Source organism: Schistocerca nitens, chromosome 2 (genome assembly GCF_023898315.1).
Source record: "Schistocerca nitens isolate TAMUIC-IGC-003100 chromosome 2, iqSchNite1.1, whole genome shotgun sequence".
NCBI lineage: Eukaryota > Metazoa > Arthropoda > Insecta > Orthoptera > Acrididae > Schistocerca > Schistocerca nitens.
This window is the reverse complement of record NC_064615.1, coordinates 343,093,323-343,120,050: the sequence shown is the minus strand read 5'-3', so window position 1 is coordinate 343,120,050 and position 26,728 is coordinate 343,093,323. Positions and strand designations below refer to the sequence as shown.

Sequence of the window (26,728 nt, the reverse complement as noted above, 5' to 3'; positions counted from 1 at the left end):
CTACTTGGCACCGCCTTATCCTCAATCAATTCATCAGTGGGGCTTTCGTGGCCATCTCCCCATCTTCATTCGGTCCTTTCTTTCCCGCCGCCTCTTTCGATATCGGGTTGGCAATGTACTATCTGATTTGTACGTGCAGGAGAATGGTGTTCCTCAGGGAAGCGTTTTAAGTGTCACCCTCTTTGCCATCGCCATTAACAGTATCACGTCCACTATCCGGATTCCTACCCAGTGCTCCTTGTTTGTGGACGATTTTGCTGTTTTCTGTTCTTCCTCCAGTCTTGTCACTGCTAGTCGGCAGCTGCAGCTTACGATAAAGCAATTAGAGGCATGGACTGCGAAGACGGGTTTCACCTTTTCTGCAGACAAAGGTGTGTGTGTGTGTGTGTGTGTGTGTGTGTGTGTGTGTGTGTGTGTGTGTGTGTGTGTGTGTGTTCATTTTAATCATTCTCGACGTCCTTTACCTCCCCTGAATTGCGTCTGAGGGACACCATTCTTCCTTTCAGAGACACTGTGAGGTTCTTGGGCCTCACTTTTGATTCAAGTTGTCGTGGTTGCCGTACCTTAAAGACCTCAAGGCGCGGGCCCTGAAGGCACTGAATATTTTGAAGTGTCTGAGCCATCGGTCCTGGGGAGCAGATCGGGTGCTTCTGCTGCAGTTTTATAGAGCTTTCGTCCGGTCGCATCTTGACTATGGATGCACCGTGTATGGGTCAGCAAGGCCTTCGTATCTGAAGATTCTTGACGCAGTACACCATGAGGGTATCATGCTGGCCACTGCTCGCCACTGGTGACTTCCGTACCAGTCCCATCCCCAGCCTGTGTGCTGAGACAGGGGAACCGCCGCTCGCCATCCGGCGGAAACTCCTCATGGTGAGACGGGTGTGTCAATTCCTTGCCTGTCCCACCTTCCCTGCATACCCTACCGTTGCCCGACTGCCTATGGAACGTCTCTTTTCCAGTCGTCTCAGGGCAACGAGACCATTTGTGATTCGTGCCAAGCATTTGCTTGAGTCCCTTGGTGTGGAGCGTGTGGCACCCCAACTCCAGAGTTTTACCCGCCTGCCTCCCTGGTTGCTCCAGAGGCCTAGCGTCCTTTTAGACTTGTCAGAGTACCGGAGGAGCTGCACTCCTGCGTTTGTTTTTACCTCCTTATTTTACGATATTTTAAACCAGCATCCCGACCATGTACCAGTATTTGCGGATGGCTCTAAACAGGGGGACTCTGTTGGTTGTGCTGTTGTTTTCCCTGATCGAGTCGTCAAGTTACGGCTTCCTGCGGCGTTTACCATCTTTGATGCCAAATTGTTTGCGATCTTGCGGGCATTGGAGCAGATGAGATGTGTTCCCAGTCTTAAGTTTCTCATCTGTTCTGACTGCCTGAGTGCCCTTCAGACCATGCAACACTTGTACCCAGCGGATATGGTCGTCCAGAACATCCATGATGCCCTCCTCCACCTGCAACGGCAGGGGAAGGAGGTTTCCTTCTGCTGGGTGCCGGGGCACGTGGGTATTATGGGAAACGAACTGGCGGATGTGGCTGCCAAAGATGCATGTTCCCTCACTCAAGTTGTTGAATGTGCCGTCCCCCTCCATGCTGTTACCTCCCTTTTGCGTTTTCGTGTTATGCGTCAATGGGAAGAGGAGTGGCTGGCAGTTGATGAAAATAAGCTGCGTTTGGTCAAGGCCATGGCGTATGTCCTACCAGTCGTGCAGGCGGGATGAGATTCTCCTCACTCGCCTCCACATCGGGCACAGTCCCTTGACGCAAGGTTTTTTACTCCGGCGGGAGGACCCCCCAATCTGCAGTGCTTGTGGCGTCCAGATTACTGTCCGCCACATTTTACTTTACTGTTCTTTATTCTCTGACCAGAGGGCGGTGGTTTCCTTGCCACCGGATTTGCCCTCTATTTTGCAAGACGACGCAACGACTGTGGTTAAGGTCTTACGGTTTTGTGTCCTGTCCAATTTGTTGCCTCGGATTTTAGGGAGAGGATTTTAATGTGATGCTGGGTGACTGGCTCACTCAGGTTTTAGGTAAGAGGTCCGCCAGTCATGATTACCTACTTGTTTCACTTCGATTTCTGTTCTCTTTTCCTTGTGTTTCCTTTCCTTTTTTAGTACGTTTCTTTTCCTCTTGTTTTGCCTCTGTATGTGAGGATTTGGAACTGCGTCAGGTCTGTGTCTTTTAGCCATTCTCCTTGTTCGCTGTCCGTCTTCGTCCCTTAACCGCATGTGTTCCTGTTTCTATGCGTTTGGGTGCTGATGACCACGCTGTTTAGCGCCCGAAAACCTCAAACCACACACACTCACGCTGCAACTTACATCCTTCTGAATTTGATTAGTGTATTCATCTCTTGGTCTCACTCTTAAGATTTTTACCCGCCATGCTTCCCTCCAGTACTAAATTGGTAATCCCTTGATGTCTCAAAACATGTCCTACCAACCGATCCCTTCTTCTAGTCAAGTTGTGCCACAAATTTCTCTTCTCCCCAATTCTATTCACTACCTCCTCATTAGTTATGTGGTCTACCCATCTAATCATCAGCATTTTTTTTTTTTTTTTTTTGTTACCACGTTTTGAAAGCTTCTATTCTCTTCTTGCCTAAACCATTTATCATCCATGTTTCACTTCTGTACATGGCTACCCTCCACACAAATACTTTCAGAAACGACTTCCTGACACTTAAATATATACTCGATGTTAACAAATTTCTCTTCTTCAGAAACACTTTTCTTGCCATTGCCAGTCTACATTTTATATCCTCTCTACTTCAACCACCATCAGTTCCCCAAATAGCAAAACGCATTTACTACTTCGAGTGTCTCATTTTCTAATCTAATACCCTCAGCATCACCTGATTTAATTAGGCTAAATTTCATTATCTTTGTTTTGCTTTTATCAATGTTCATCTTATATTCCCCTTTCAAGACACTGTCCATTCTGTTCAACTGCTCTTTCAGGTCCTTAGCTGTCTCTGACAGAATTACAATGTCATCGGCAAACCTCAAAGTTTTTATTTCTTCTCCATGGATTTTAATTCCTACTCCAAATTTTTCTTTCGTTTCCTTCACTGCTTGCTCAATACACAGAGCGAATATCATCGGGGATAGGCTGTCTTACCCCCCTTCCCAACCACTGCTTCCCTTTCATGCCTATTGATTCTTATAACTGACATCTGGTTTCTGTACAAATTGTAAACAGCCTTTTGCTCACTGTATTTAACCCCTGCCATCTTCAGAATTTGAAAGAGAGTATTCCAGTCAACATTGTCAAAAGCTTTCTCTAAATCTACAAAATGTAGGTTTGCATTTCCATAATTTATTTTCTAAGATAAGTAATAGGGTCAGTATTACTTCACCTACTCCAGCATTTCTCTGGAATCCAAACTGATCTTCCCCAAGGTCGGCTTCTACCAGTTTTTCCATTCATCTGTAAAGAATTCAGGTTAGTATTTTGCTGAAGTGACTTATTAAATCGATAGTTCAGTAATTTTCACACCTGTCAACACCTGCTTTCTTTGGGATTGGAATTATTATATTCTTCTTGAAATCTGAGGGTATTTCGCCTGTCTCATACATCTTGGTCACCAGATGGAAGAGTTTGTCAAGGCTGGATCTCCCAAGGCTCTCAGTAGTTCCAATGGAATGTTGTCTACTCCCAGGGCCTTGTTTCGGTTTAGGTCTTTCAGTGCTCTGTCAAATTCTTCACACAGTATGGTATCTCCCATTTCATCTTCCATAATATTTCCCTCAACGACATCACCCTTGTATAGACCCTCTATATACTCCTTTGACCTTTCTACTTTCCCTCCTTTGCTTAGGACTGGTTTTCTCTCGATATTCATACAGGTGGTTCTCTTTTCTCCAAAGGTCTCTTTAATTTTCCTGTAGGCAGTATCTATCTTACTCCTAGTGATATATGCCTCTACATTTTCCACATCCTTACATTTGCCCTCTAGCCATCCCTGCTTAGCCATTTTCCAGTTCCTGTCGATCTCAGTTTTGGCATTTGTATTCCTTTTTGCCTGCTTCATTTACTGTATTTTTGTGTTTTCTCCTTTCATCAGTTAAATTCAGTATCTCTTCTGTTACCCAAGGATTTCTACTAGCCCTTGTCTTTTTACCTGCTTTATCCTCTGCTGCCTTCACTATCTCATCTCTCAAAGCTACCCATTCTTCTTCTGCTGTGTTTTCTCCCCATTCTTGTTGATCACTCCCTAATGCTCTCTCTGAAACACTCTACAACATCTGGGTTCTTTCAGTTTATCCTGTTCCCATCTCCTTAAATTCCCACCTTCTTGCAGTTTCTTCAGTTTTAATCTACAGTTCATAACCGATATATTGTGGCCAGAGTCCACATTTGCCCCTGGAAATGTTTACAATTAAAAACCTGGTTCCTAAGTCTGTGTTACCATTATATAATCTGTCTGAAACCTTCCAGTGTTTCCCAGGCCTCTTCCACGTAGAAAACCTTTTGTGATTCTTAAACCAAGTGTTAGCTATCATTAAGTTGTGCTCTGTACAAAATTCTACCAGGTAGCTTCCTCTTTCATTCCTTACCCCCCCATTCCATATTCACCTACTACTTTTCCTTTTCCTACTATCAAATTCCAGTCCCCCATGACCATTAAATTTTCATCTCCCTTCACTATCTGAGTAATTTCTTCTATCTCCTCATACACTTCTTCAATCTGTTTGTCATCTGTGGAGCTGGTTGGCATATAAACTTGTACTACTGTGAAGGGCGTGGGTTTCGTGTCTATCTTGGCTACAATAATGCATTCACTATGCTGTTTGTAGTAGCTTATCCATGTTCCTATTTTTTATTCGTTATTAAACATACGCCTGCATTACTATTATTTAATTTTTGTATTTATAAACCTTTTTTCACCTAACCAGAAGTCTTGTTCCTCCTGCCACTGAACTTCACTAATTCCCATTATATCATACTTTAACCTATCCATTTCCCTTTTAAATTTTCTAACCGACCTACCCGATTAAGGGATCTGACATTCCACGCTCCAATCTGTAGAATGCCAGTTTTGTTTCTCCTGATAACAACGTCCTCCTGAGTATAGTCTGTCAGTAAACTGAAGAGCGAGCGCGAGAGTCCCCACTCTGCCTACCCTGCTACGTCACAGGGCGCTTCTACAGGCTGCTCCACAACGTAGTACAGTCCCTGCCGCGGCGCGCGCTTTAAATCTGTGACAACGCCGTGTACAGACACGTCCCGTCTGCGTTTATTTTTAGACAAATGTGTTGAGAGTATAAGGAAAAAAAGAGGATAGCTTCTTCAAAACAAAACATTATAGAGTAAATAATATTAACATAAGAACGGAAGTCAGGATTCTACTACAAACATAGAACCGAATGCCTATTCATATGAATGTATGTTCCTCTATTCGTAAGACTAACCAGATATAGTGCTATCAGTCTGTAGAATTTAAGGCTTGTTCTTACTTTGTGTTTCTACTAAAAGGTAGAAGTTTTCTTTGAAGGGCTGCGTTAAAACTTAACAATTCTTGCAACACGAAGAGTGTTTAAAAAGTAACCAGAAATGTATAATTACGTGTGTTGTATAAGTTCTATTCGCACTGCTTTTTTTGTCATTGTCTTCGTAAACATGTCTGAAAAGTATTTCCAGGTAAATCCCATTTCACGCAATGTCTTGTGTAAAACATCTTTCTGCAACGAAAATGTATTTTTTGTTTCACGCCAGTGAGTAATTTCCGTAATGTGGGCATTATTTTTTGGTTTATGTAAAAGTCCTCCATCGTTTGTCGAATGACCGATTTTGTGAAACTGTCTATAACAATGGGTTTCCTCCCTAAATTATTGTTTTTTTTTTTCGCGGCGATTCCAGTAAACCATGCTCCTTGTTTTCGCGTTCCTTCCTTATGCATCCTATTTTGGCGAGACTGATGTTTGCATAAACTGCAGCCCTTTGATAGGGGCTGGTAATATTAGCCAACAGTTCTTTTTGTGTAGCCTCCTTAACACAAGCTGTAATAACGTTAGAGACGATCGAATGCTCGTTCTGCGCAAATATCTCCTTCGTATACTGCACATTTTCTTGCAATGCAGGTCGATCATCCATCACTTCCGGATACTGAATTATATCAGTGAGTACACAAAAACTGACTGAATTGGCAACTAAGATCCCATGAACAGAAATGACGTATATCACTGCAAGCTGAACTACACCGCTAGATAGGTAACGGGCAACTGATTTTGGGTTGCCCTGTAGGTCAGTGGCAGGGTTCTTCCGGGGAAGGCCCCACTTCCCCCACCAAAAGTGCTGCTCGCTCTTGAGTTTACAGACAGACTATAGTTGCTGCCCGGAAATCCAAATGGGGGCTATTTTACCTCTGAAATATTTTACCCAAGAGGATGACATCATTTAACCATACAGTAGAGCTGCGTGCCCTTGGGAAAAATTACGGCTGTCATTCCCCCTTGCTATCATACGTTCGCAGTACTCGCACAGCAAGGCCATTTTGGTTAATGTTACAAGGCCAGACCATTTGCAATTTTTTAGAAAAACATTTGAGATAGTATTAACTTGTTTAAAAGGTAGAAATTATTTTTGGTTTTGATAACTTCTGTTCAAGAAAAGTAATGCTATAGGAGGGCGTCCCTTTACACCAGGCTTTTGACAGGTGGTCACATTAATGTGATTGGGCCATATACTATAAGTTAGCTTTTGAGTCAATAATGAGCTTAATTCTAAAACTGTAACTATTTGAAAAAAGTTGAAGTAAAAAAAATATTTCACACCAGTTTGATGCAGTTTTTCACTAAAACTGCAGTGATGCAATGTAAGCTATACTTAGAATATTTAAATAAACTAATTTGTGCCATTTTACTATTACAGATGCTGTATTGTTCTGAAGCTGGTATATATGGATAAGTAAGCTCTGCTGCAATGGTAAGGTAAAGAAACTTGAGAAATCAATTTTTTTCTGAATTTATCACTTTTGCATAAAACATGGTTTATTCTGTTTTTCTTTCTGAAGTGATAGTCTGAGACCAGTTATGACTCTCTTGAGTGTTACAGAAAATGTTTTTCTTTCAGGTTTTTTGGTGAGACATTGTTCAGTGAAACTGGACAGCCAGATGGAGCAGAATCATGTGCATATTATAACAAAACTGCTAAAAGAATTATTACTTCAGTGTATGAGGGAATCCCAGAGAACTTTCTTTTGAACTTCTTGGGCTGGGCGGTAAGTAATGATCAAAGAGTTGAATTGTATTAAAAATCAATTTTTTTCATTACTCTTGTGAGACCTTACTTCTGTTTATCAGCTTGACCAGACCGAAATTCAAGCTGATGGCTGTGGGCTGGTAGTTATATTGCTAAGATAGATGAGACTGAATGTGAAAAATTTATGCTAAAAACTAACATTGATTTGCCACATGAAAAGGAAAATTCCTTCAAACTCTTAAATTCAGACACTGGTGGGTCATCAAGTACTTAAATTTAGGAAGTCCATCTTCCAGTACTGTTACTAAAATCACAAAATCAGATAACAGGCCTGCTAGCTTTGTGAATCTTTGGTTTCTTCTTCAGTGAGGAAAGAGGAACTTATTGGAGAGTTTGGATCTGTGCTTTCTATTGTAAAACTGAACTGAGAGTTAGGACTCCCAGAATTGATTTGCATGCTGTATGGGATGTGTGTGGCTCATGTATGGGGAAGGTTTTCTGTAAACCGACTAAATCTTGACAATGTAATGAAAAGGAATAGATTGTTACTCACCACATAGAGGTGGCTAAACATTTAAGCTTTTGGACAAAAGTTACTTGTGAATAGAAAGGTAATGTGTTCCTACTACAGACTACAACTGCAGTGATCTGGGGAGGTGGTGACGGGGTAAGGAGGCAGTATGGCACGGCACGGCATGGGGATGGGATGGGGGAGGGATAGCAAAATAGAGGTGGGGGAAGATATTGTGCTTCATGTGCGGGGTGGTGGTGGTGGAGGATACATTTATAGAACAGGTCCTGCATCTAGGTCTATTGCAGGTTTATGAGCCATGAGGCAAGTGATTGAGAGCTGGGGTGGAGTAGGTGTGGACAAAGATATTGCATAGGTTCAGTGGATTGCAGACTACCAGTGTCGAAGGGATGAGGAGGATATTCCTCATTTCAGGGCATGGCAACAGGTAATTGAAACCCTGGCAGAGAATGTGATGCAGTTGCTACAGTCCTGGGTGATACTGTTTAAAGAGAGTACTGCTCCTTTGTGGTCAGACAATGGGTATTTGGTAGGTGATTTCTTCAGTCACCTAACTCCTCCTACTTCCTACACAGATAATAGGTTATTGGTGAGGCCACCTACCAAATACCTACTATCTGTCCACAAATGTGCATTACTTTCTTGGCACAGTACTGCACGGGAGTGGAGCGACCGAATCACATTCTCTGCCAGGTTTTAAACTACCTCTTAGCATGCCCAGAAATGAGGAATATCCTCCCCACCCCTCTCACGTTGGTGATCAGCTATCCACTGAACCTACACAATATCCCTTCTCCACCCTTGCTACCAACTGCTTGCCTCATGACACATATGCCTGCAATAGATCTTGATGCAAGACCTGTCCCACACATCCTTCCACCACCACTACCTATTCCAGTCCAGTCACAGGCATCACCTATCCCATCAAAGCCATAGCTACCTGTGAAACCAGTCATGTGATCTACAAATGAAGGTGTGATCACTGTGCTGCTTTCTACATGGGCGTGACAACTGCCAAGCTTTCTGTTCACATGTATGGCTGCTGGCGCTGTAACAAAGACAGTTGGACCAACCAGTTGCTGAACCTGCTGTCCACCAATATGATGTGCCTTATTTCAGTGTCAGCTTCACAGCCTGTGCCATCTGGATCTAAGAGCTTTTCTGAACTGCACAGGGAGAACTCTCCCAACAACACATTCTTCAGTTCTGTAACCCTCTTAGTCTCTGCCTCCATTAGTCCGTTTCCTTCACCTACCTATCCCCTTCCCTGCTTCCACTCCAGTACTACACACACCTTCTTGTCTATCAACACACCTACAGTATTTTCCCATCTGTCTCCTCTCCCCTGTCTGGTCAAATCAGTGAAAATATCTGAAAGACATTGCAAGTTCGATAGCTGCAGTACTTTGGATAGCATGGTCAAAAGCATTTATACAATCAAACAAGCTCAGAAATAGTTTGACACTCCAGGGCAAAAGGCGCAAAATAAGACTAGAAAGAAAGAGCTGATGGAAAAACTATATAGTTGTGCTGCTCAGTAAGTCAGGGGGAGGAAATACTTGAACTGATACAAAACTTGTTGGATAATAATTACCAGGTAGTTCATATTTTTAAGCAATATGCCAGGTTCAGTGCTGTAAACAGTAATTTAAGTTCTTTGGAGGGAAGTATTTGTAATTTAATTGAGGATACAAGCAAGTCAGACTTCAATATCAATTATATAGATGTGGATGAAACTGGGCACATTTCGGTATCCTCTTTTTACAGCATGACAGTTGCCATTCTGACATGTATAAACTCTAAGTGCCAAAATAATTGAGTCTCATCACTTGAAAACTATAAATATTGAAGGTAGGGCAAATGTGAGAACAGTTGTGTTAAAGGTGGCCTGCTTCTTTTGCCCATAATTTTATATTTCGAGAACCACAAAAAAGTAAACTCATTTCACAACCACTGGCAACCAGTTTATACCAACAATGTCGTGGACTAACTGCTATGAAATATAAAATTGAGTATTTACTGTAGTTGTTCCAATGCCAAAGGAGATGAAACCTAACATTTATCATTTGACACATTCTTGGAGCATATACATATCTCTTAATTTAGATTGCATACATTGCTGCATGGTTCCAGCTATGCTTCAAACCATCTAGCAAAGACTGAATCCTGACAGTTTACTCAGGCATAAAACTCACAAAAATATTATTTACAGTTTGTAATAACTCTGTAATTGCTTGACAGTTCTTTGTAACCACACCCCACAATCTAGATCTTTCCCTCATGACTTCTTTCCGCTGGTGTAGACTGCACTAAATCAATGGCAATTTTTCTAATGAATGTGCACAGCTTCCAGAAGACACTTACAAAAACTGACAGTTTGCAGAATGAATTTTCCCCTCTGCAATGGAGTGTGCACTGATATGAAGCTTCCTAACAGATTAAAACTGTGCACTGGACCAAGACTCGGAACTCTGGACCATAGTCTTTTTCGGAAAAGTGCTCTACTGACTGAGTTATCCAAGTACAACTCCTGACCCATCATCAGAATAGGAAATTAGGCACTGGCAGAATTAAAGCATTGAGGGAAGGTTGTGAGTTGTGCTTCGATAACTCAGTTGGTAGAGCACTTGCCTGCAAAAGGCAAAGGTACAGAGTTCAAGTCTTGATCTGGCACATAATTTTAATCTGCCAGGAAGTGTGATGAATAGTTTTTAGAAAGTTTAAAAGGCAAATTGAGTGTGTGTTTCCTTGTAGATATGTACTGTGCAAGCCACTGTACAGTGCATGATGGAGTGTGTTATGTACCAATATTAACAAATTTCTGTTCTGTTAATTTCACTTACTGAGTGGGAGTGGGAGAGGGGTGTCAGCAATGATTGCTTGTATTTATTGGTATATTCCCTTACATTTCCTGAGCATCTCTGTTAAACTTTTGTATCAACCACTTACCCTAGCTGCATATAACTGAATTCAGTGCCTGTCATTTGAGAGGCTTCAAAAGCTGGAATAGTAGTCTAGAATTAGTCACACTAGCATCTAATATGGAATTAACTGGAAAGAAGCACTGCATGTTCCCAGAAACTGTCCAATAAATCTTAGGCTTGCATTTGCATACTCTACTCCTGTAATTCTTTGTTTGAATCTCTTAGATTTATAAACAAAATGTTGGGTGCCAGAAGCTTACAATTAATCTTGCAGTTGGATATTATCAGGTTATTTCTCTTTATTTGGGGATTGTGTTTTGTTTCTTCAGACTCAAAAAGTTGCCATTTTTTGCACTGACTGGACATAGTTTATCATTCTGTATTTCCTTATGATTATCCAACTGTGATTTTCCTGTGGATAACACCATAGATGGAGAACAAGCTTGTAGTGTTACTGCTGACCCTATGTGATAAATACTTTTTGTACAGTGAAGTATTACCAGCCCTGTAATGCTTCCTTTGGACAATTCCAATATTCACTGTCAAATATTAGGTCGGTGTAGAATTTAGCAGCAATTTTGTTTTGCATGTTGGTATTCTGGTTGCTATGGGTTTATTTATCGATTGTCATTTTTTGTTTGTAGTTCAGTGTTGCTGTTTGACATATTGTCATTCTATCATTTGGAGGCAGTGTATGGAGCTGTAGATGCTAGAAAATGAAGTACCAAGTGGAGACATTGGATCATTTCTGACATATTCTTCTGTTTGAGTTCCATAGAGGGATGAGAGCAGTGGAGGCAGCCAGAAACATTGGTATTGTGTGGGACAGGGCATGGCAAGAAAATAATTTTCTCATTTTGAGGAGGATTGTTTTGATATTGGTGACTCTCCACGTTCAGGAAGAGGTTTGAAGATCCATAATGATTCATGCCAGTGTACACATGAACTGGCAAACGTGACAAACTGTGACCATTTCACCATCGTACGACATTTGCGTGCAGTGGGTAAGGTTAGTAATTGGGTGAATGGGTACTGCATTCTCGAAGACACAATCACAAAAATCAGCAGTTGGCCTTATGTGCATCTCTGCTTGCTTGTCATCAATTGGCTCATGAACATAACCAAACTTTCCTATCCTGTATCATTACTGGTGACGAGAAATACATAATGTAAGGAAAAGAAAGGAATGGTTGAGTCCAAAGAAAGCGGCAACTCACCATACAAAGTACTGCTTGCATCCACAAAAGATAATGTTATGCATCTGGTGGAACAGTGGTGGTGTGGCGCACTAAAAATTGCTCCTCTGAGATGTAACCACCACTGCAGACATTTGCCAACAGCTGAGACACCTAGCAGGTGCAGTCAAAAAGCAATGACCAGGAAGACTGAAGTGATGCTACTCTACAATAACGCCCGCCCACATTCTGTGACACACAAAAAACACTATACAGGAGTTGGGTTGGGAAGTCATTCTGCACCCACCTTATTCACCTGATCTTGAGGAGCCCTCAGATTTTCACCTTTTCCACACTCTATTGAGTGGAACAACCTTCAAGGAACTTCCTTTCCAGAGGAAAATGCATTACGAACATGGTTAGACGAGTTCTTCACCACAAAACCACAATTTCTAGTGTCGCAGAATTGACAGACTGTTGTAAATAGTGAAGAATATAGTATTGGTTACTAAAGTCTCTGTTATGATTATCTGTTGTGTTTATTAAACTTACAGAGAAACACTATGAACTTATGTACCAACCTAATATAGTGTATATATAGTTTTCTGTTAGTAAAAGATTCTTAGTTATGTCTGTGGAGAGACTCTTTATTATTAATTGACAGTGTTGTGTAATGGAAATTATATTGGAAAATTGAAATAAATTGTGATGTACTGTAAAAATTTCCTTAACATATTGAGGTCCAGCCATTTAGAAAAATTTTAGGCCCAGAAAACTAGCCATTTGTGCCATTATTTGAAATCAGCTGGCAAATTTGTGTTTGCTACCATATTTACTCGAATCTAAGCCACACCTGAAAAATGACTCGAAATCAAGGGAAAAAAATTCCCAAATCTAAGCCACACCTGAAATTTGAGACAAGAAATTAAAGAGGAGAGAAAAGTTTTAGACGGCGCCTCCAGGTCGAAACAAAGTTGGTCCATTGTAACATGAGACACAATTTAGGTCAAATGGATAGTTTGGTTCGAGTCGTAATCTTAACAGTTAAGCTTTACCAAGTAGCAGTTGCTATGTGTCAGGCGCTCCATCCGTATTGATGCGGGTACCCTTCCTTTTTCAGGTGCTTCGTCTGGTTTGAAATGATTGCTTATTTTGCTTTGATCTGTTAAGTGCCGTTCTCTTTGTTATAGGTGTTTGTCACTCTAAGCTGAAAATGCTTTATTGTACTGTCATGCATTGTTTGTCGCACTGATAATGAGTGTTTACGACCTGTCGCCACCAGCGGCATGGCTAGCTAGCGAAACAATGGCAAGAGACTGCTATTATTATTACACTGCTGCTTTCTTTGATAATGATCAACAAGAACCAAATAATAGACTGTGTATGATAGATGATGATCTGAATGAGAGTTTAGCAAAAATTTTTCTCCATTTGAAAATCTTTGCAGACGCCTCTTTATTACATTACATTCTGCACAGAAATTAGTAATCTTAGATTTAAAAATCTAGTCAGTTGCTGTGCTTCATTTCTGACTGTATCACTATTGAGCTTAAGAATAATACGAAGATAAGAATGACATGATACTTATATTCTTCCGCATTTGCTGTTGTCTCACTATAGTTTCGTAGTTTATTAGGCAGACAGGATTTAAATGAGATAGCAGCAAACACGAAAGAATACATGGCATAATGTTTACATTATTTTACCTTTTCTTTTAATTTATTTATTGATGCAAAGGTTTTGGCACCAGTATTTATCTTTGTGCCTGCAAAGCATGCCTGTGTAGCAGTGCATATATTTGACGGCAGAAGTTAGTTGTGGCGGCACCTACCAACATTTTTCAGAACTTCCGCTTACTTTGCACTCGATTCTAAGCTGCAGGTGGTTTTTTTGATTACAAAAACCGGAAAAAAATTGCAGCTTAGATTCGAGTAAATATGGTATCTGAAAAATAATACACACTGAAAAAGAACAAGCTTCAAGGTTTATTTTTCTTATTTTAGTTCTTTGATTGGGTACAAATTTTACAATAATGATGGCAAAAAATATAATTATTCTTTAAAACATGTGAGGCGAGTTCCTGAGCAATTTTGTATGTAATTGGCTTTAGCATGGAAAATCCTGAAGAATTCTGGCATGCAGAGAGGTATGTTGCAATCAGGACTACACCAAATTGATTCTTTCCAGCTTGTTTTACAACTAAACTGTCTTTCTCTTCAAGCAAATCTTGAAAACCAGTGTTGGATCTGCTTCGTCATGAGATTCATCTGTAAAAAATGAGAGATTAAGACACAAGTAAAATTGAACTAAATTGTAAAGTGTGTGTAGCAAAAATATTAGCAATGGAAAATTGTAGCAATGTTCAGTGTACTTGAATATGAATCCTCTTCAGATTTTTCCCACTCAGATATTTCTCCCTCCAACCCAGAATCACTGATTCCATACTGTTGAGCTTTCAACATTTCTTGCTCATGTAACAAATGTGACACATTTGTATTAGAATTAGGCAGATGGCAGAACCTAATGTGTACATGCAAAGAACGTACAAAAACGCGAGTACATCTTTCCTCAGTCATTCGTTTGCTATTGTTTCTCCTGAAATAATTCTAGAAATTAACAGAATCTTGCAGCTGTCAACGGACAGGTAGCAAGAGGTCCATGCAGTTTTCTCATATGAAGTGAGTAGACTTTTCGAGCAGTAGGTGGCTTGCACATAAAGAACATCACGACCTGAGAGATACTCTGTTGTGTCCTTTTGAATACAGCTTTGTGGCCCAGACGGTGGTTGGGCATGGTCACCAAATTGTTAAGGAGGTTAACTTCAGAGACTGGATGGATTCAGAAGAATAGTTAGATTACATGTTATCAAACTTTCCAGTTTTAGTGTTTTGAACTTGATAAAGTGATTGATTTGTGGAAAATTACACCGAGTAACTGATGCACATAAAACTCTCACAAACCACTGGCCTGTAATTTTTGAGAATTGCATAATCTGTGCATAGATATGTTGTCACTTACCTCTAAAAGCCTACCAAGAACTTGTTGAATTCATGCCACCCAGAATAACTGCAGTGTTGCTTGCTAAATATTGACCAACTGCTATTAAGAAGAGTCATAATGTTATGGCTCATAAGTGTTTGCTGTACAGTAAAGGACCGATGAAAAGAAATAAATCCACTTTTCTTCGTCCCCCCCCCTGCCGACACCCTTCCTCCCCACCCACCCTCCCCTCTGCCCCCCTCACCGCCACCCTGCCAACTCCCTTCCTCCCCACCCACCCTACCCTCCGCCCTGCCAGCATTCTTCCCACCCTCCGCCCTGCCAGCATTCTTCCCACCCTCCGCCCTGCCAGCATTCTTCCCACCCTCCGCCCTGCCAGCATTCTTCCCACCCTCCGCCCTGCCAGCATTCTTCCCACCCTCCGCCCTGCCAGCATTCTTCCCACCCTCCGCCCTGCCAGCATTCTTCCCACCCTCCGCCCTGCCAGCTTTCTTCCCCCCATCCGCCCTGCCAGCTTTCTTCCCCCCATCCGCCCTGCCAGCTTTCTTCCCCCCCATCCGCCCTGCCAGCTTTCTTCCCCCCCATCCGCCCTGCCAGCTTTCTTCCCCCCCATCCGCCCTGCCAGCTTTCTTCCCCCCCATCCGCCCTGCCAGCTTTCTTCCCCCCCATCCGCCCTGCCAGCTTTCTTCCCCCCCATCCGCCCTGCCAGCTTTCTTCCCCCCCATCCGCCCTGCCAGCTTTCTTCCCCCCCATCCGCCCTGCCAGCTTTCTTCCCCCCCATCCGCCCTGCCAGCTTTCTTCCCCCCATCCGCCCTGCCAGCTTTCTTCCCCCCATCCGCCCTGCCAGCTTTCTTCCCCCCATCCGCCCTGCCAGCTTTCTTCCCCCCATCCGCCCTGCCAGCTTTCTTCCCCCCATCCGCCCTGCCAGCTTTCTTCCCCCCATCCGCCCTGCCAGCTTTCTTCCCCCCATCCGCCCTGCCAGCTTTCTTCCCCCCATCCGCCCTGCCAGCTTTCTTCCCCCCATCCGCCCTGCCAGCTTTCTTCCCCCCCCCTCCGCCCCGCCAGCTTTCTTCCCCCCCCTCCGCCCCGCCAGCTTTCTTCCCCCCCCCTCCGCCCCGCCAGCTTTCTTCCCCCCCCTCCGCCCCGCCAGCTTTCTTCCCCCCCTCCGCCCCGCCAGCTTTCTTCCCCCCCTCCGCCCCGCCAGCTTTCTTCCCCCCCTCCGCCCCGCCAGCTTTCTTCCCCCCCTCCGCCCCGCCAGCTTTCTTCCCCCCCCTCCGCCCCGCCAGCTTTCTACCCCCCCCCTCCGCCCCGCCAGCTTTCTTCCCCCCCTCCGCCCCGCCAGCTTTCTTCCCCCCCTCCGCCCCGCCAGCTTTCTTCCCCCCCTCCGCCCCGCCAGCTTTCTTCCCCCCTCCCTCCGCCCCGCCAGCTTTCTTCCCCCCTCCCTCCGCCCCGCCAGCTTTCTTCCCCCCTCCCTCCGCCCCGCCAGCTTTCTTCCCCCCTCCCTCCGCCCCGCCAGCTTTCTTCCCCCCTCCCTCCGCCCCGCCAGCTTTCTTCCCCCCTCCCTCCGCCCCGCCAGCTTTCTTCCCCCCTCCCTCCGCCCCGCCAGCTTTCTTCCCCCCCCCTCCGCCCCGCCAGCTTTCTTCCCCCCCCCTCCGCCCCGCCAGCTTTCTTCCCCCCCCTCCGCCCCGCCAGCTTTCTTCCCCCCCCCTCCGCCCCTCCAGCTTTATTCCCCCCCCCCTCCGCCCCTCCAGCTTTATTCCCCCCCCCCCTCCGCCCCTCCAGCTTTATTCCCCCCCCCTCCGCCCCTCCAGCTTTATTCCCCCCCCTCTGCCCCGCCAGCTTTATTCCCCCCCCTCCGCCCCGCCAGCTTTATTCCCCCCCCCCTCCGCCCCGCCAGCTTTATTCCCCCCCCTCCGCCCCGCCAGCTTTATTCCCCCCCCTCCGCCCCGCCAGCTTTATTCCCCCCCCTCCGCCCCGCCAGCTTTATTCCCCCCCCTCCGCCCCGCCAGCTTTATTCCCCCCCCTCCGCCCCGCCAGCTTTATTCCCCCCCCTCCGCCCCGCCAGCTTTATTCCCCCCCCCTCCGCCCCGCCAGCTTTATTCCCCCCCTCCGCCCCGCCAGCTTTATTCCCCCCCCTCCGCCCCGCCAGCTTTATCCCCCCCCTCCGCACCGCCAGCTTTATTCCCCCCCCTCCGCCCCGCCAGCTTTATTCCCCCCCCTCCGCCCCGCCAGCTTTATTCCCCCCCCTCCGCCCCGCCAGCTTTATTCCCCCCCCTCCGCCCCGCCAGCTTTATTCCCCCCCCTCCGCCCCGCCAGCTTTATTCCCCCCCCTCCGCCCCGCCAGCTTTATTCCCCCCCCTCCGCCCCGCCAGCTTTATTCCCCCCCCTCCGCCCCGCCAGCTTTATTCCCCCCCCTCCGCCCCGCCAGCTTTATTCCCCCCCCTCCGCCCCGCCAGCTTTATTCCCCCCCCTCCGCCCCGCCAGCTTTATTCCCCCCCCTCCGCCCCGCCAGCTTTATTCCCCCCCCTCCGCCCCGCCAGCTTTATTCCCCCCCCTCCGCCCCGCCAGCTTTATTCCCCCCCCCCTCCGCCCCGCCAGCTTTCTTCCCCCCCCTCCGCCCCGCCAGCTTTCTTCCCCCCCCCTCCGCCCCGCCAGCTTTCTTCCCCCCCCCTCCGCCCCGCCAGCTTTCTTCCCCCCCCCTCCGCCCCGCCAGCTTTCTTCCCCCCCCCTCCGCCCCGCCAGCTTTCTTCCCCCCTCCCTCCGCCCCGCCAGCTTTCTTCCCCCCTCCCTCCGCCCCGCCAGCTTTATTCCCCCCCCCCTCCGCCCCGCCAGCTTTCTTCCCCCCCCCCTCCGCCCCGCCAGCTTTCTTCCCCCCTCCCTCCGCCCCGCCAGCTTTCTTCCCCCCCCCTCCGCCCCTCCAGCTTTCTTCCCCCCCCCTCCGCCCCGCCAGCTTTATTCCCCCCCCCTCCGCCCCGCCAGCTTTATTCCCCCCCCTCCGCCCCGCCAGCTTTATTCCCCCCCCCTCCGCCCCGCCAGCTTTATTCCCCCCCCTCCGCCCCGCCAGCTTTATTCCCCCCCCTCCGCCCCGCCAGCTTTATTCCCCCCCCTCCGCCCCGCCAGCTTTATTCCCCCCCTCCGCCCCGCCAGCTTTATTCCCCCCCCTCCGCCCCGCCAGCTTTATTCCCCCCCCTCCGCCCCGCCAGCTTTATTCCCCCCCTCCGCCCCGCCAGCTTTATTCCCCCCCCTCCGCCCCGCCAGCTTTATTCCCCCCCCTCCGCCCCGCCAGCTTTATTCCCCCCCCTCCGCCCCGCCAGCTTTATTCCCCCCCCTCCGCCCCGCCAGCTTTATTCCCCCCCCCTCCGCCCCGCCAGCTTTATTCCCCCCCCTCCGCCCCGCCAGCTTTATTCCCCCCCCTCCGCCCCGCCAGCTTTATTCCCCCCCTCCGCCCCGCCAGCTTTATTCCCCCCCCCTCCGCCCCGCCAGCTTTATTCCCCCCCCCTCCGCCCCGCCAGCTTTATTCCCCCCCCCTCCGCCCCGCCAGCTTTATTCCCCCCCCCTCCGCCCCGCCAGCTTTCTTCCCCCCCTCCGCCCCGCCAGCTTTCTTCCCCCCCTCCGCCCCGCCAGCTTTCTTCCCCCCCTCCGCCCCGCCAGCTTTCTTCCCCCCCTCCGCCCCGCCAGCTTTCTTCCCCCCCTCTGCCCCGCCAGCTCTCTTCCCCCCCTCCGCCCCGCCAGCTCTCTTCCCCCCCTCCGCCCCGCCAGCTCTCTTCCCCCCCTCCGCCCCGCCAGCTTTCTTCCCCCCCTCCGCCCCGCCAGCTTTCTTCCCCCCCTCCGCCCCGCCAGCTTTCTTCCCCCCCTCCGCCCCGCCAGCTTTCTTCCCCCCCACCCACCCACCCACCCACCCACCGTCCGCCGCCCCGCCAACCATCTTCCCCCCCCCACCCCCCCACCCCCCGCACCCACCCACCATCCGCCGCTCTGCCAGCCCTCTTCCCCCCCACTTAAACTGGACTGTCTTATGTTGTCTATGCATTGGTGATACCAGGAGCGCACATTATTTATTTTGATATAAGCACATGATTCACAGTCTTGGAGAAGGGGCGGGGTGGTTGTGGCCACTCTTCGTGTTTTCTCGGTCTGGGACTCATGACCACTCCTCCTTGTGAAGACCGCTCTTTTATCTGTCTGTTTTCCCAGTTTTTTAGATTTGGGCTACCCTTTTATACCTTCCACTGTGTGGGTTTTAACTTCCTCATTTTATAATTTGACTCCTATGATTGTATCCGTCCACTTTTAGTGGATCCTCTCTCTTCTGCGAGGTACTTTGGAATCATGAGGCTGATGACCTCACTGTTTAGTCCCTTAACCTCCTTCAATTAATCAGTCAATCAGTCAGTCAAAAACTTTGAATTTTGGTGATGACATTATAATTACGTCGGAGACATCAAAGGCTTTGGAAGAGCAGTTGAAAGAATTACAGTGTGTGGAAAGGGGGATATAAGATGAACATCAACAGAAGCGAAACAAGGATAATGGAAACTAGTAGAATGACATCAGGTGATACTAAAGGAATCAGGCTAGGAAACAAGACACTTACGTAGTTGATGAGTTTTGCTGTTTGCATAGCAAAATAACTGAGTGCCAGAATACAGAGGATATAAAATGTAGACTGGCAACGGCAAGAAAAGCATCTCTGAAAAAGAGAAATCTGTTAACATTGAATGTAGATTTAAGTGTTAGGAAGTCTTTTCTGAAGGTGTTTGTCTGGAGTGTAGCATGGATAAAAAAAAGTTTAGATAAAAAGAGAATATGAGCTTTTGAAATATGGTGCTACAGAAGATTAGATGGGTTGATCACGTAACTAATGAGGAAGTACAGAATAGAATTGGAGAGGTGAGGAATTTCTTGCGCAATCCAACCAGGAGATGGTATGGGTTGATAGGACACATTTTGAGACATCGAGGGTTCACCAATTAAGTATTGGAGGGAAGTGTGGGAGTTAAAATGTATATGGAGACCAAGAGATCAATACAGTAAGCAGAATTGGAAAGATTTAGGTTGCAGTAGTTATTTGGATATGAAGGTGCTCGCATATGATGATAAGCGTGGAGAGCTACAACAACGATCTTCGGATTGAAGACCACAACAGCAGCTACTTTTTAATACTTCACATAAATATATAGCCAAGGTCTAAAGATTTATAGTATTCCTAATTTTGTATGCTTCTGAAGGCGACTTATTAATTTATTGGAACTGGTAAAGCATAATCAAATGTACTTGCAGTTGATGACGCAATTTTATCCTGAGGAAAAAAAAGAAAGAAAAAGGAATGTACTTTTCTGTGATGAAATTTCATAGATTTTTCGCAAAAAAAAGTTAGTCGTATAATTGGCCTTTTTCATAGCAAATTTGCCAGTGACAGAAAAATGTTGTTATTTACCAAGAAAATTGCCAAACACCCATATGTTCTGAGAAGTTATTTTATTTAGATGACAACAAGTTTAGACATGTACATAAACTGGTTAGCACTGAAATTATTTTGACATCACAGTTATAACAGAACATGCCAAACATTACAAAAAATAAAAAATAGACAATATACAATTAGAAACACAAACATATAAAGCTTGTCTAGTTTATTTATTTATTTATTTAATTTCTATTTCTCCACATTCTATCTTTCTTTTTTCTTTTTTTATGTATATCAGAACTAGTTGTCACAACATCAAGAATGCAACCAGATGCAAAACCCTGTGGCCAACAAGATATTAAGTGAATAACAGTATGCAAAGAACATATGAGGAATACCCATGAAACACCGAGAGGGCATATGTTATATACTAAATCAAAAAATAAAAAGGTGTGATTTGGTGTCCCTTATGTCAGTTAATAGGTGGGCAAATACAAGAGTGGAACAAAGACCTCAAATCTACATTAACTAAGGGGGTTCTCCAAAATCTTGATTGACAGTGTAATTACTATTTTCTTGGGAATATAAGGTATCATACTATTAACCTAACTACAAAGTAATGAACCCATCCAGATGGGAAATGACATATATCAAGCTGCATTGCAATGGGTAGTGTGGGAATGAAACAAGTTAAAAGTGAAGTAAGTGTGAAACCAACAAGACACCAAAGTATAAACCGACTTATTAAGGAACATATTGGCGCAAAAAGGCAAAAAGCGGGCAACAGTTCTGAATGAAAAAAAAAAAAGTTGTTAAATAGCCTCGTACTTTAATCCAGTCATGGGATGGAACAGTACTAAATCAAAACCTTCTAAATGATTAGGAAAACAAAGGTGATCAAACAAACAATTTAGTAGCAGAAGACTATATATGCCAGGAGTCTCAAGCCCCACAGTAAAACTTGTAACCCACAACAGTAGCACATAACATACTCGAAACTCGCAGCTGTCATGAGGTCATCAACCCAAAATCCATAAAATACACATGTATGGCAAGAACATCGTAAAATTTGCCAGAAGGTGTATGGCGAAGTAAGTCACAAAGCTAGAATTAAACTAAACCAACCAACCATAACATGTCTCATGAGATGTGGTCAAGGACACTGGATACTCCACATATGACCTGGGAAATATGTCAATTTGGATCCAAAAATGTAACCAGCTAAAAGTGGCATGTAAAAAAAGTATGATTACAACAAATCCAACCATAAGGAAATAGCAATCACCTCACCATGCTAAATATCAAGAAGACATCACTATCATATGCAAAATCCCATCATAGGTGTGTGTGAGCTTACAAAAGACCAAATCATGGTCAGTAATAAAAACATGCTACATACCAATAGTATGGAGTGTAATAAAGTGAGATTCAGTGTGTTGCAAAAACAACAAAGATCTTGAGATATACTGATACTCATAAGGGGACCTACTGTATTTCACAGCCAGAAAAACCAGTGCATTGACCATTGGGTTTTGCATCTGGTTGTGTTCTTGATGTTATGGCAGCTAATTCTGATGTATCACCAGTAGTGATAATACTTAGGCAATAGATATGCACACTGTTGTGTACTTCATAGGCTATATTGTAACAGTGTTTTACTTTGAGTACAAGTTTTCCTAAAAAGTAGTGTATTTCACATCTATAATAATTATGTAAGATCCATTTGTTTTCCTGATTGTAGATTATGTATTTTTGGTTTTTTGTAATGCTTGGCATGTTCTGTTATAACTCGAATGTCAATGCTAACCAGTATGTGTAGATATTGTGCTGTACATGTACAGGTACTTAACTTAATGCTGCAAACTGCATTCTGTAGATTTTAAGGGCTATTATTATTATTATTATTATTATTATTATTATTATTATTATTATTATGCTTCACCTTCTGTTTGTAAAGTCAACTTGGTGTTTTTGAGATGCTGAAACTGGTTGTCATCTAAATAACATAACTTCTCAAAACTGTTTAGTGATTTCCATGGTAATTATCTTATTGGCCACTGTCCCAATTCCACAATGGATCACCGAAATATTATTATTATCATCTTCTCTCATTTTTCACTGAATGAATCTCATGTTCTCTTGCTTCATGTAAACTGGAAATCCAGTCAGTGGGTTAAACGGAAATTAGTCTACAAAACTAGCTACAGTGTGTTCATATGTGCCAAGCACTGAAAGATCTAGACTGAAAGTGCAGGAGCTTGGTGCTCTAATAGAGTACATTCTATTGCAGGAAAATAAAATTAGTAAATACTCCCACCCCATGCGAGTTATTACTGAAATAAGGAGAACTGCTGTGTTAGGAGGAAGAGTGATCAGAGCTGATAGAACAGTAGTTTATGAAATACGTAATAAACTAACCCCTGCTTATAACCATGGCCTTTAATGGTAACGCGGATGTAAACAGTGTTGTTCAATAATTTAAACAATTGCCTTGTAAATACAATGATTGTGAGGAGAGCAGGGTAGGGGTGGGAAGGCTGTCTTGAACAGTAGTGCTCTGTGTATTCCACAGAAGCATTCAGAACAGTGTATTTTTCAACATTTTGAACATTCTTATGTATCTGTGAACAGTTAAGTGTTTGTTACTGTGAACAGTTAGCCAAACCCAGTTGGGATATTATTTCAAAATTTTGTATTTAACTTTCTTTATTTTTGAAATTTAACAAAGAGAGATTAATAGTGGTGTAGTTAGGGCACTTGAAATGAATTTTTGCACAATATAAATAAAGGTAAGTTCCCCCCACTTTTTTAGTGTTCTTTTGTTTTGTTTTACTGAATATAATTTGTTTGGCCCAATTGAATATTCATACTTAGTTTTTCTTTCAGCTCTTGTTGCTACTCTTTGCCATTTTGAGGAAAAGAGCTTGGAATTATGGCAGACTTGCCTTGGTCCAGAAGACAGAGGAACGGTAAGTAACATTTGTGTAACAATGCACATATGTTACTTCAACAACTTTCAGATGTCTTGACCACCCTTTTTATTATTTCCAAAATCACTGTACATGTTTTGACATTGTCATTTTCGAAGCCTATAAATTGAAACTGGTATCAAAAGATATGAAAATGTTAAATGTCTCCAAATCAGTTTTGTTTTGTATTGCATTTTGTAGCCTTTGTAACTTACCCTGTCAAAACGTGTAAGGTGATTGTGTAAATGACAAAAAGTGTGGTCAAGGCATCTGAAAGTTGTTGAAGTACATCCAAATGTCTGCTTTGTATCACAGGACTTCCATGCAAATAGCAGCTTGTACATTTGTTAGTTACAAGAAAAATCTAATTGCAATTAATGTGAAAAATGCCATTTCTGTAATGTTTCTTCTACTATTTTTCATACTCTTTGTTCAGGTTATGTGCATTATAGATTTTGCTGTAATAGCCTCACTTTCTAAAACATATAGATCCCACATCAAAAAATTGTCCAAAAAGAGCTTGCAAAGTATGTGAAAGAAATAAGAAACAAAGTGAAATGGTCTGGGAATATAAAAATTGTCGAATTGTTACACTCTCACATTGTTTTGAAAAATATCGCACAGTTGAAGATTACCAGTTATCTAGGAGTATTCCGAAAACACAATTTGAACTAAGTATTGATTCACAAATTGTTACTGATAATTTATCCACTTTCAAATAATAAATAATTTATTTTCACTGTTGAACAATCATATTTACTTCAGACACACATTAAAGTTATTGGTTATGCCCAAATGTCGATTATTATTTCACAGGTCCTGAGGTTGGACCAAAATATGTGTGTCATACTATACATGTACTCTGTGCAGGTTCGGGCACATGGCTAAAAAGCTAGAGGGCTCAATGCACAACAAACTTTCTTGCCTGAGGAATTGGGAGATAGCAGGTGGGCCAAAGGGTTAAACAATGTAGCTTTTAAAAACTAGTTTCAATATAGGTAAAACTATCAGCAATCAAAAGGTTAATTTACTAGTCATCGTCCTATTGAATGTGATATATCTAGTGGGTAACATGGGCCCCACCATGCAGCTTGCATTTTTTCGTGTGTACACAAATCAATGTCAGAAATGATAAGTGTCAGATTGGCTGACCTAGAATTGAATCCCAAACACTCTTTGTAATTGAGCCACACTGGTTTTTATACATTGAAATTAATGACAGTAATTGTAGCTGTAGATGCAGTAATGATGAATGATGGGAAGAAGAGTGAATCAGTCTTGTAGACATTGCTTTGTAAATTCCAATATTTTCAACTTGATGTTGTTTACATTGAGTGGGGTGGCATGTTGTTTAGTGCAATCGACTCGTTTTCAAGATAATGGCAGTTCAGATCCCTATCAGGCCATTCATATATGGGTTTCCAGTCATTTCAATAATTTGCTTGATGAAAATTCTGGACCAGTTTCTTTGAAAAGAATGCTTCTGGTGTTGCTGATTTTCTTCTGTATCACTCCCATAATCAGAGCTTGTGCTCTGTCTCTAGCAACCTTCTCTATGATATGTTAAATTCTATTCTTCCTTCGTTCTATGTTGTTTTTGGAGCTTAAATTTCTTCTCAGTTCTGAGTGTATATGAGGGCTATTCAGAAAGTAGGGAACGTTTCCGTCTGACGCCACTAGGTATTTTGGTATTTGCATGCTTGGCAGCCCAGTCGGCATCCATCCGTGACAGTGGGAATGTATCTGGACGTCTGGTTTTTGTGATATCTGAATTTGAAATGTGCGCTACAATTAAAAATCCGACCAGTTGCGAAGTGCGGTCTGTGATACTGTTTTTGTTGGCAAAAAACCTAAAACCCGTAAAAAATTTATAGTGAACTGTGTGAAGTGTACGGAAACAGTGTAATGAGTGAATGTTCTGTTTGGAAATGGTGCATTTGGTTTAAAAATGGCCGAACCAACGTTAATGAAGAGAAGAGTGGACACCCAAGCATTGTGACTGATGATCTGGTTGCTAAAGTTGATGAAACGATTTTTGAAAACAGTCACTTGACAATAATGGAGCTTTTGCTTTCTTTTCCACAAGTTTCATGGACTTTGGTGTTTGAAATTTACAGGCTACCACAAATTTTGTTCACGATAGGTGCCCAAAGTGCTTACAAAGCACCATAAAGAACAGCGAATGGAGGCGTCGTTGACATCTCTGGGACCTACTACAAACATGGCGATTCATTACTGGATCGAATCATAACCAGTGATGAGACTTGGACGCAACACATCAGTTGCGAGACAAAATTACAGTCCATGGAGTGGGGGCACACAGTGTCTCCCTAAAAACCAAGAAAATGTTTGCAAACCTTGTCAGCAAGGAAGTTGATCACAACAGTGTGTTGGGATAGGCAAGATGTACTTCTTACTGATTTTCTTGAACGTGGAGCAACCATAAATTCTGCCCGGTACTGTCAAACTCTGCACAGCCTTAGAAGAGCAGTTCAAAACAAACGCCAAGGATAGCTGACGTCCAAAATTTTGTTTTTGCACAACAATGCCTGACCTCACATGGCAAACCACACTAAAGAAATCCTTAATTCATTCAAATGTGAAATTTTCCCTCATCCGCCCTACAGCCCCGATCTTGCACCAAGTGACTTCCACTTGTTTCTCAAGATGAAGAACTTTGATGATGATGCGGAACTTCAGGCAGGCGTGACTCACTGGCCGACGTCTCAGGTGCCAGAATTTTATGGTGGTCTTTCAAAGCTTGTCCACCGCTATGATAAGTGCCTCAATGTGCTTGGTGACTATGTGAAAAAGTAGTATGTCATTCACTCTTTCAGATGTATATAATAAAATTTATATCATGTACTTAGTTTTTTTTAATGCCACAAGTTTCCTACTTTATGAATAGCCTTTGTATTTGTTGACAACCTTGTTCACTATTCAGGTGTATCTGAATTATGTTGCTCTTCCTGCCTCCACTCCATCACTCAGCCTTTCTCACTTTGCTATTTCTCTTTTATAAAAATTATTAAATCCATATTTCCTGTGTCATCTTGTTTTCTATAAACATCTCTGAGATAAAGGAAAAAAAATTGACTTTTTTGTTTTGAATGCATTTTATGTCACAACCTCATTAGACTATTGTTTTATGCTAATTTATTATTTATTTATTATTTATTTATTTATTTTGCAAAATTTGACTCTCCCTTTGTGTAATTTTGTCTGCTGTTTAGTTCACTGTTTATATTTACCATCACCACATTGTGTTTTAACTGACATGATTTTATTAAAAAAAGCTTTCCTTCACAGATGGACTCAGCTCTTCTATGCGAGGACGGATGAGATGAACACATCCACTGAAGCTGATTCTCTTGCATCATTAGATTCGAGTGTTCTAATAGACAAAGGATTTTGTTCATGGTTCACTGCTTTATTTAGATTGAAGTAAGTACCAGCTAAAACAGATAAATTATTTAAAATACAAAATAATTGCTCATAACATAACACAATTTCA

The 26,728-nt window shown here is 43.7% G+C and overlaps 1 protein-coding gene across 2 annotated transcripts in view; it reads left to right on the top strand.

Annotated features, from left to right (window-relative positions):
- Positions 1–26,728, top strand: part of LOC126236148 (CSC1-like protein 2) — a 208,804-nt gene that overhangs the window by 39,713 nt on the left and 142,363 nt on the right. The window contains exons 2-5 of one of the 2 annotated variants that reach the window (XM_049945233.1): positions 6,878–6,931; positions 7,079–7,226; positions 23,132–23,214; positions 26,524–26,658. In XM_049945233.1, the coding sequence (XP_049801190.1) occupies positions 26,558–26,658 (101 nt within the window). In that variant the 5' untranslated portion in view covers positions 6,878–6,931; positions 7,079–7,226; positions 23,132–23,214; positions 26,524–26,557. Of the gene's footprint in view, positions 1–6,877; positions 6,937–7,078; positions 7,227–23,131; positions 23,215–26,523; positions 26,659–26,728 lie in introns of both variants that reach the window. The other variant, XM_049945232.1, reaches the window with a different exon arrangement.